Here is an 11,268-nt window from a genome sequence, read left to right on the forward strand (position 1 = left end):
TTTAAAAATAAACCATGCGACATTCTTTCAGTGCGGGCTGCTTCTAAGCAGGGAGCATACAAGTGAGCGCTCGGATCAGAGACAGCCAGGGAGAAGCTCGGATAACGGCAGGAAGCGAGTGAATTTTTTCCTCCTCATCCTCCGTATGGGGAACGGTTGTATGATGGTATCGGGCAGCGTTCTCCACCAGGCACACCTCAGCTTGTGGGATCCCGCGCCCATCAAAGCACGCTCCCTTTGGTGGTGCTCTGGATGAACAACCCGCACCGGTTACCGTCTGCTCCCAGCTCGAGCTCGCAAGTCCACTTGTTTCTGAAAACTGTAAACAGGGACTGTTTCGAAAGCACATTCCATTAAAGAAGTTGTTTCTTGTTTGGTTGGGGTTACCGCAAAGGACGTGTGTACAAATTGGGGTGGGTCACCCCCGTTTGCCACCTCTCCTGCAGGAAGCCCAATTTCCAGAGCTGTGACAATGAATTCGGTAAGTCGCTCTGCTCGAGCACAGGAGAGCAGGATTAGGCCGGCGGTCTGCACCCAAGCACGCTCACAGGGTATTGCTGCATATTTGACTATTGCCCATGAAGCACAGAGTTACACATTTAATGCATTTTGCTAAGCAAATTATTCCCCATTATTTTCATTTCTCCGAGTTCTACTTAAAGAGACTTCCCGGGAACTGATGAGACTGGATCCCCTGCCCCCTGTTCCCTCTCCCACATTCACTTGGAGATTTCTTCGAAACCTTTTCCCCAAAACAGACAAATAATGGTCCCTGACCTGCTGCTGTGCTTGACCTTTGGTTATGCAGCAGCCCTCAAACCTACGTGCCTATCGGCTCAGTTCAGCCGGCCCGGTGACTATATCATAGGAGGCTTGTTCCCTTTTGGAATGGACACTGTAAACCTGACGGCACGATCCGAGCCCACGTTAGTGGTGTGTGAAAGGTAAGAGGAACGTTAGCTTCATTAGTACACGTTAAGTTGGGTCACTCGGGCTGGGAAGAGAAAGGAAAAGAAAGAAATGCTGATAGCAACTGGTGGTCTCACAGGCGAATGTTAGAGGGGAGATGGAGACAAAGCTCAGCTCTGAGCGCCGGTGTACTGCGCGGTCACTTTCTGATCCTGAAACGGAAAACGTTTTTGCGTTTTCTCGATGCTATTCTGCAGTCAAACTCCAGATGCGACCAACCCCACCTCGATGAAAGCTTTCAGCGGCACCGGCTTCCTTAGCATTTTGAATCCAACACTCACCCAAAGGTGTCAATGTTGCTTTTGCTTCCAGATAGAACGGGAAGCACGCGCTGCGCTCCGCTGGCAGGTGACACACGTGATGCTGCTATTGCCTCTTCTGAGGTGATGGGGCTCTCAGTGCTGTGCACAAGGCACAGCAGGACACGAGATCGCCTGGCCTGCAGGCTTGCCAGCGTGTCAGCAGTATTTCCTACTCAGTTACACCACGGTGGCTCACGCCACCACGTTACGAGCTCTTGACAGCTCTTTGTGAGGACAATGAAAAGACACACGAGTGTCCTACCTGCTGCTTTGGCACAGGAAAGCACGGTCCAAAATCTTTCCATGGTCGCAGGCCACAAGGCAGGGAATATGCCCAGTGCTCCGAGCTGTACAGCAGAGGAAATTCCCAAGAAGAAGGACATCTCTCCTGAATGAGCACTTTGGGAACCCTGGGCTTCATGGCTGAAATACACAAAGCCAAGAGCAGGAGGTGGTCTGAGTCTTGACCCCGACAGCTAAACATCCTGGTCTCTCTAGACCTCTGTTTCTCCTCCTGTGAAGCACAGAGGCTGTATTTGCTGACAGACAAGATTAATTAGATTTGAAAGGTGCTCAGAGCCTCTTGACTCACAGTACAAGATCTACAAAGGCTGTGGGTCCAGGGATGCTCAGGTGGCAGTGCTGTGACAGATGGGATGCCGAGATGTCCAAGGATGTGGAATAAGCGGATCACCACTGTAACAGCACTGATAGACCACACGATTCCCTCTCTCCTCTTACTGCAGGTTATTTGCAGACGGGCTAATATGGGCTCTTGGGATGAAGTTTGCTATCGATCAGATCAACAATTCCACTTCGCTTCTGCCGGGAGTAAAGCTGGGCTACGACATGTACGACACCTGCTTTGAGCCAGCGGTGGCCTTACAGCCCAGCTTGCTATTCCTGACCCGAAACGGCACAACGGGCATCGGGGTTCTGTGCAACTACACCCACTACCAGCCTCGTGTGACTGCGGTGATTGGACCGCATCAGTCAGATCTCTGCCTGGTAACAGCCAAGCTGTTCAGCTTCTTCTTGATCCCGCAGGTAAAGAAACTCTCTGGAGAAGCAAGAATTCTCCTTTTTGGTGCGGGAAGGGTTTGGATCAACGACGCTGGCTATGCTCTAGGTCTTTGAACCAGGACCGCTAAAGCGGAGATTCTGGTCTTTCCTCTGCCACAGATTTCCTACGTGATCTTGGGTAGGTCATGAAACTTCCCTCCTGGAACACACTCCATTGTTTATTACCCAGAGAGAAAAGAGGGATAACTCAGGCCGCTCTGTGATCCAGGTAAAATGGGAGTTACAGAGCTCCCAGCGTAAAGCGAGAGGATCCCATGAAAATACATCTGTGACTGGAAGTACTCAGTTGCCACAACAGAGCGAGCTGTAGCGGTCAGGGAAATTTAGCCCTGAGCTAAGATATTACTGAATCTTGGGTGTGTCACCCTTTGTAGAAAGTAGCTAATTATCACTGTCACTAATGATAAGGGCTGGTGCTGTGATGATGGACACAAATGGAAGGGGATAGCCATGTGGGACAGGAGGCAAGTGACAGGGACCAGTTTATGGTTCTCTGGGTAAATGCAGCCATGATGGATCTGTTCCTTTAGAGTTCTTCCTTCCCAGTATCCTGACCCAGCAGTTTTGAAAGCCTAGTGCCCCGAGACGAAGCAAAGAAAGTGGAGAGTGATCTGGACTGTGAACGCTTCCCTCAACTTTACTCTCTGCCTCGCCTTCTCTCTTATCTTCTCATTTCCAGGTCAGCTATGGAGCCAGCAGTGAGAAGCTCAGCAACACGGAGCTGTACCCATCCTTCTACCGTACTGTCCCCAGTGATAAGAACTTGGTGGAAGCTGTGGTCCTGCTACTGAACACGTTTGGATGGAACTGGATTGCCACCATTGGAAGCGATGATGAATACGGCCGAGGAGCGCAGGGGCTCTTCTTGAGCACAGCTGGAAATCACAGTATCTGCATTGCATTTGAGGGGCTAATCCCTACAGACCTTGCAGACCCCAAAGCCCAAAACCAACTGGAAGATACCATTAAGTTAATTAACAATACCAAAGTCAACATCATTGTCCTTTTTGCCTTTAGTCAGCCAGCCCAGGCCCTGCTGGAACACAGCATCAGGATGGGACTGAGTGAGAAAGTCTGGATCGGCACTGAAGCCTGGATTTTGTCTGACATCACTGCCTCCATCCCAAATATTCAGAGCATTGGGACAGTCTTAGGCTTTATTATGAACGCAGGCACAGTCCCTGGCTTCCAGGAATATGTTGCTGACCTCTTTACCTCTGTTCAGCAGGATCAATTTTGCCAGGAGTCTAGAGAATTCAACCACCACATGAACTCTGACGTGCTGGACGCACATTGCAAAGAGTGTGACCACATCTCGCTGCATGACGTCTCGTCCACACTAAGCCGCTCACAAATACAACCTGTGTACGTCGCAGTCTACAGCGTGGCTTATGCACTGCACAGAGCGCTGGGGTGCACCCACCAAGCGTGTCCCAAAGCATCCGTCAGATCTTGGCAGGTGAGTAACGGTCAGGGGGACAAAGAGCAATTTTTTAGCCAATCTACACATCAGAGCTGCACACAGCCCGGCAGGGAGGGGGTAACACTGCACTGTGCCCCTGCCCTGGCTCTCATTCAGCCTTGGCAATTGCCTCAGCCGGTCAACCCCTACGCCAGCGCACTGCACCGTCTCTGCTGCCGGCTAGGGCTGCGTTCTCCTCCCCAGGGCTACATTCTGGTTCCCACTAATTGGGCTTGGCACAACAGAGCAGTTGATAACACAGCCAGAAGGCCGATAGCTGCAATCAGCCTACATAAGGGGCAGCCGATTTCAGCCAGAAATTAGCTTCCTGCATTATCATCCTCCAAGCAAGAACATCAACTGTACCAACACTTACTGTCGATTCCCATTTTTCTCCTCAGCTGCTGCACTTCATGAATACCTTCCCGTTCAAGGTGAACGGCCAAAGTTTCAGATTTGATCAATCCCATGGCACAAACAGTGGCTACAAGCTCGTATTCTGGTCCTGGAAAAACAGCACCCTTACTTATCTGCCTGTTGGCGACTACGAAGAGTCCTTGCACATCAATAAGTCCCAGATTCAGTTTCACACTGCAGATCAAAAGGTAAAGACAGTGAGCAAAAGCATAAACAATCACAAAATGAAGTAAACTCTTTCGCTGCTTCATCAGGACTGTTCACAAGGAGCTGTTGGTCTGCATGCTCCTCCTACAAGATCTGCGTGGGACCCAGTTCTTGCTCCTCTGCCAACATGTAACCCATGTCCATTTGTACAAAAAGGCATTCCCAGCACTGTTTAAGACTCAGGCACAGGTTGGATCCCAGCACTACCAATCTCTTCTAATTTCTTTGGCGACACGGTGCTTCTCCTGAAAGGGTCTGGCTGACATTCCTTCTTCCTTTTGCCTAGGAGCCTACGTCAGCGTGCTTCAGACACTGTAAACCAGGACAATTCAAGCAAATAAAAGGATTCAACCTTTGCTGCTATGACTGTACAGATTGTCCAGAAAACACCTTCTGGAGCACTAAAGGTGAGGTCTGAGAAATGCAATGGCTTTAACTGTCTCTATTATGTCTATCTACTAGCTGAGGTCACACAGGCTCACAACAACCTCAGAAGAGTTGTGATCTCTTCCTCCATGCAGCACTGCCAGGGCAGAACATCCCTCTTGTTCTGCTGTGCATTGCTCAGTCTTCCTCCACAGATCTTCAGTGGGGGACCCTCCTCTGTCGATCCCAAAGAGAATGTGTAAGGACAACGCGTATGTTTTTTCCCAAGAGATAGGAGAGAGGGGTACGATGAAATTCTGGGGTTGTAGGTAGAAGAGAGGCATATGATGAAATTCTGGGATCTTCTGGAAGCTGGTGATCCTTCCTGGGGAAGGGAAACAGAGCCAAGAAATATGTGGATCCTTTTGGGGGGAGGGTGGACATGTGGAGGGAAAAAAAAACAGATTAAAGTATCCCAAGGCTTTGGAAATCCAATACGCTTAAGAAGGGAGGGAAGCAGGCAAGGCAGCACCCAAACCAGCTGCCTAATTCACGGCTGCGATGCTTCCTCAAGGACTGCCTGCAGCAGGGGAGCAGCCGTCCGCTGCAAGGTGGGCATCAACTTCTCACTGCTACTTTGCAGACAGCTCCACCTGCACGCCCTGTCTGGAGCATCAGTGGTCCCCTGTCCAAAGCACCCAATGTTATGACCGCAGCGAGAGATACCTCTTTTGGAACGAGCCGCTCACCATTGCCTTGCTAATGTTGATGTCCATCACCATATCCTTGACTTGTTTGACAGCAGTGCTCTTTGTAAGGAACCTCGAGACTCCCCTTGTGCAGGCTTCTGGGGGCAAACTGAACCTCTTTGCCCTGTTCACGCTCACGCTGCTGTGTCTCAGCTGCTGCCTCTACATAGGCAAGCCCAGTAACAACCTTTGTATGATCCAGCAGATAGTCTACGCCCTGTGCCTCAATGGCTGTTTCTCTACGTTCTTCATCAAGTCCCTCGAGGTCACCCTTGTGACAGAGTTCCCTCGCTGTGCCCCCACCTTCTTGCACTGGGTGACGCAGAGGAGGGCCTGGCTCCTCGTTGCCTTCTGCCTCCTCACCGAGTGTTTGCTCTGTCTCTGCTATCTTCACCTGGGCCCTGACTACCTGGTGGCTGATTACAAGTCACTGCCCACTGAAGTTCTGCTCGTGTGCGACACCAAGTCCTGGCTGGCCTTTGCGCTGATGCACGGCTGCAACGGCTGCTTAGCCTGCGTCTGCTTCCTGTGCACGTTCATGGTACGCACTTCTGGGAAGAAGTACAATATTGCCAGGGGGATCACATTTGCCATCCTAATCTATTTCATCATCTGGATCTTCTTCATTGCTATTTTTGCCACGCTGAAGACAGTCCTGAGGTCTGTTGCTCAGATTGCTACCATTCTGGCAACCAGTCTGGGTATCCTGGGGACCTACTATGTCCCTAAATGCTACATCATCTTGCTTAGGCCTGATCTGAACACGGTGGATTATTTCCACAATTCCATCCAGGAGGAGCCAGAGGAGGACTCTCAATAAACAGGCAACAAACCAGATCCATCCCACCTGCCTCTCAACAGAAGCTGGTTCTATTTTAATGAGATCATTCTGTTTATGATGACTCTATAAGCTATGGTCCCAGATACAACCATGATATAAAATACAGCCTTATCCGGTAGGCTGGACACCAGGACCAGAATTTTTAAGCTGCAAAAGCACAGGGCTCTACTCAATGAGCTAAAGCAAAATGTCCCCAGCACAGCAGCACGCATCCCCTCTGTAGCTAACTGCCCGTTTCATCACCCACAAGGAGCCAAAAGCAGGTCCAGTTAAGCAAACAGCCTACAGTGCCAATACTTTACATCAATCTCAGGTCTGGCAATCCGAGCTAGAAGCCTCACCCGGACCACCTTCCTGTAAAGCCTGCTGGTAATTTCCACTTCTTATTAACTAGATAACCGCTCCAGAGATACATCCGTGAATCCTTTCCCAGGCCTTATAAGAGCTTTCAAATATATTCAACAGCACAGAAATAATAACTAGAAAAAACAGAAGGGAATCATCTGAAAAGGTGTGAGATTACAGACCACAAAGAGAAATCCTTGTGATTAACTAATGATACCGAGTACCTACCGACACAGGATCCTCTAAAAAGACCTTCTCCTACGGAGCGACAGCAGAAAACACAGCTCCTGCGCAGGTCTCCTCCTGTTAAGACGCAGGAAGGAGCTGAGGAGGGGGAGGTAATAGACAGGGAGACCCAAAGGTTCTGCTCTGTAATTGCAGTCGGTACACATCTGTGTGTGTTTGTGCGCTTGCTTTATTAAAAGTGGAGTCAATGACATCCTACATCTCTGGGTCTCTATTCATGGTTACAGTCAATGTAAACTTTTCACCATCTAAGCTGTGAAACTGTACGGTTCTCATGGTCACAGCCCTCCCCCATCGTCCCTGTAAATAAGATTCTGTGACGGAACACACCGATCCCCTGGGCTGCCCTCTCTGTTTAAACAGAGGGGCTCTGACTTCGCAGTGTGGCACTGAGTAAGTTTTTCTCTTTTTTGACTGAAGTTTAGAGGACACCACCTGGACAGGCATACATGAAGTTAGGAACGTAGGGGAAGAGTGCACAAAGAAACCCATAGGTCATACACAAACTGAAGCACAAGGGAACAACTGTGTTCAGATGAAGAAGGGCTGACTATTTTGACTCTTAAATGAAATACAAGATTGAAAGGCTAAGCAAAGCTTTTGATGACAACCCCTGCACTTCTAGTTCATGGTATCATTGGTACTCTGCTGCAGCATATTAACTGAGAACTGGTCCTTATATATCATTGAGTACTGAAACAAAACACAAGCAAGAACTTCTATTTCTCGAGAGATTCCACAGTTTCATTCCAAGTCAGAATAACTAGTTATTCAAGACAGAATCTCAGTAAAACTGAGATTTCTTTCAGATTTGTTATATTGTAAAAATTTAGATCTCATAATGGAAATATCATTTCATATTTCTTTTACAATACAAAATTCAGCTTTGATATCGTTGTCATGAAACAAAAAGCTGAACCTTCCAAATTCAATGTTTAAATTTCTATTAAGTACTGTTTTCTATGGAAAAAAAATTCTTTTTGAGTTTTCATGACTACTTGGTCACAAAATCTATAGAAACTATTCTGATATGTAAAGGCAGATATAAAGAGTACATTACCCATTCAAATTTCAATTCACTCATTTGTGTTTCATTAACATGCATTTGCAAAGAACAAGGAAATGAGGGCAAGACGCACGGAAATGAGTAGCGTGCAAATCACACTATCCAAAGTCACAGCAAAAAGTCCCTCCCATCTCAAAAAACATGCAAAAATCACCAGAGAGAAACATTTCTTACCCGGTAAGACCTTCTGCAAAAGGGACAAAATAAATCAAACACCTCTGAGGAATAAGAAATACCTCTAGCCTGTATTTATACACGTAGCGCAGCCCCTGTTCGCTGAACAGCAGAATTCTGCTACCCAGAAAGGCTGGTGGTTTGCCCCACTAAGCATCCGATTTACAAGAACAGGTAATAGCGATCGTTTCGGAAGGCAGAACAAAGCAATACTCATACAAGAAAAACATAGACTAGCTCCCTCACAAGAGGTGCTTGCTCAGTATAACCGGTTAACATCTAGTTTATATTATGAATATGAAGGTCTACGCATCAGTTACAGAACAAACGATGATCCTCTAAAGCGCTGAGTGTGGAGGTTCAATGAAACGTACGGGTCTAACGCTCTGTAAATCCTGCAAGCGCTTTGCCACTCGGGAGTATGGTATACCAAGGATTTCACAAGCCTGTGTTTGTGCACGCAAAAACCATCTCTAATTGTCAGCCTGCCTGCCCGTATCAGCTGCCCATCAGCCACACACGCACCCTCTAGGCGGGACTTTCTGTGCAGATGGCTTCAAACTGGAAGAGGGCAGATTTAGATTAGGTGTCAGGAAGAAATTATGGATCACAAAGCAGTTCTCAGCCTCGCAACACTGCTGTACAGAAGCTGCTGTTGCTTTGCTTTATTCGTCCGGATTTTCTAGGGCTTTTGAAGCGTTTGCCATGACTTACCAGAGTTAAGCTGCTGCAGCTGCGTGCACAGGTGACACAAGCTGATGAACTGGGTCTGCTTTGCTCATCCTCATGACTGCAGGATCGTTATCCCTGCCTGACAGAGTCCCAGCAGCACGATTTCCTCTTTGTCTTAAATATTTTCAGAGCTAATGAGGACGTCTGGCACTTTTGGTCCTCATTACAATACTGTGCTCTACACTATCTTTTTTGTAATAAATGTGAATACACGTCTATTACGCTTCTGTACTTTTTATTACACACCTCTGCATTTCCAAAAGGCTGGAGAGAAACCAGCCAGCCCAGGACAGACACCCGTGGCGGAGACCAAGCAAGGACAGACAGAGTACCTCGGACTACACAGCCTGCACAGCAGCACAGTAATAATCAACGGTGTCTCAGTGTCCACTTATATACCGCGAAGGTTGCCACGTGTACTAGTGTAATACGAGGTGGCTAATTAGGTATATTGCACTACCAACTATCAGCCGACAGTCACTCTTAAATATTAGCCACTTAGTGCCTCTTCATGTCAAGAAAAGCGGCAGCCACCACTCTACTGTTACTGTTCCTCACAGTGCAGATGCAATACAGTAGAGGATTACTCTTTTATCATGCTGCATCACGGAGGAATGATGACAGTGTCTCTCTTTCAGTTCAAAAGCAAAGGATACAACATGATCCAACACGTTTCAACCAATGCCATACTTATCCTTTCATAAACCTGGTAAAAGTACAATCCTACTCCAACGCAATTGTTAAAAACCTGATTTCATGTTACTGAAATCAAGCAACGAGCCAAGTCCTTTCTCACAGTGAAAACAGAAATATTTTACTAAAGACTGTTCGCAGTAATTCTTTTTTATCCTTGAAACAATCTTTATTCTATGCTCCTTTTGCAAAAAATTATGTGGGTGTAAAATGGCAAACCATGAAAGGTGAAAATGGAAAAACTACATTACTACCAAATTACCACAATACTACCAAATAGCAACAAGTAAATATCTGGATTTCAGTAAAGCCTTTGTCTTTGACAAAAGTACTCCTCAGTGTGATTAAAGATAGCAAAAAATCTGACCTGGAGATTGGAAGTCCTTGTTTCTGGAGACTGCAGCAAGCCTTCATGAGCATATCGTTGCACCTGAGAATCTCAGCAGTATTCCTCACTTCAGTGCTGTGACTTAATGCTTCTCTGCTATGAAATAACTTTTGATGATCATTCCAGAAGTAGAGAAGGAAAAAATTAAATATGCATCTATTGCTTTTCTTTCTGGCAGCAGAAAGAGCCACGAGAGACCGATTCTTCTTTTCCTTTCGGAGGGAAGGGGCAGGTGGGGAAAGAAAGAGGAAGGGAAAAGGAGCTGATTAAATTGATCAACCCGCTCCAGTCACCTGCAGACAATTCACACCAGGTCAGCTGGAGTCCATCAGGCCCTGCAGTAAAAAGCTACAGGAGCATGTCCAAAATTCTGATCATTTAATAGTTACCTAACTGGGAAAATACTGGCCAGACCATTTTGCACCCTATGTAAACAAATATGGTTTGAAAAGGAGAATATGGGAAACTTTGCAAGACTTTCTCCCGTGCTTTTATATAAATCTGCTGCAGAATTGCGCCCTTTATAATTGGTGCCTCCCTATTAACTAGGATTTTGTCTCTCCCTTTGCTGCTTGTTCTCTACCAGCTATGAAGAGGGAATCTGCCTCATCAAGCTGTGGTCTTATTTTGTACATGAACCACTCAGACCTTACAAGGCAGCTGGGTGTCCTTGTGTTGCGTGACACATCCACAGTGGTTTAAGGCTTACCAGTTAGTCTGCAAAGTGGTGTCCTAACGATCCTAGCTCGTCTCTGCTGGGAGCCTGTGCGCAGAGTCCAGAAAAAGGGAACATTCACGAGAAACAGCTGGGTTTTACCAGCAGATTCATCTCCTGGGTCTGCAGGCAGGAAAACTTGTTCCAGCTCATGTCTTTGTAACAGGACGTATCCTCCAGCTGTCTTTTTTACTTCCACAAACTTTCTTCAGCTTTTCCTGTGTTCCTACTCCTGCCAAGCTGTGAGAGGGAGAAGCTCGATAATTAAGAGGTAGAGCGATTTAAGGGGAAAGCACAACTTCTGCACCAATATATTCGTCATCAGCTCTAAGCTACAGCTCTTCTGGTGAATGGCAGTCTCGCGTTTGCGGTCAGGTGTCATTAACCCACACGAAGAGTCAGGCCTCTGCGCTTCAATCATCTGTGACCCCGTTTAGCCGTGAACATTTACAGGGCTCCTGTCACGCTTTGAACTGTAAGCGCTTCTGAAGTACCGTTAAATCACCGAACTCC

General features: G+C 47.3%; 1 protein-coding gene across 1 annotated transcript; it reads left to right on the plus strand.

The window, feature by feature from the left end:
* Positions 1–765: 765 nt before the first annotated feature.
* TAS1R3 (taste 1 receptor member 3) lies at positions 766–6,375 on the plus strand (the record flags this gene model as incomplete). Its single annotated transcript, XM_082493697.1, has 6 exons — positions 766–944; positions 2,018–2,318; positions 3,034–3,813; positions 4,218–4,421; positions 4,727–4,847; positions 5,450–6,375. The coding sequence occupies 6 exons, from the start codon at positions 766–768 to the stop codon at positions 6,373–6,375; spliced, it is 2,511 nt and encodes an 836-aa protein (XP_082349823.1).
* Between the last annotated feature and the right edge of the window lie 4,893 nt (positions 6,376–11,268).

This window comes from Vanellus vanellus (assembly GCF_965231255.1).
Source record: "Vanellus vanellus genome assembly, chromosome: 20".
Taxonomy (NCBI): Eukaryota; Metazoa; Chordata; class Aves; order Charadriiformes; family Charadriidae; genus Vanellus; species Vanellus vanellus.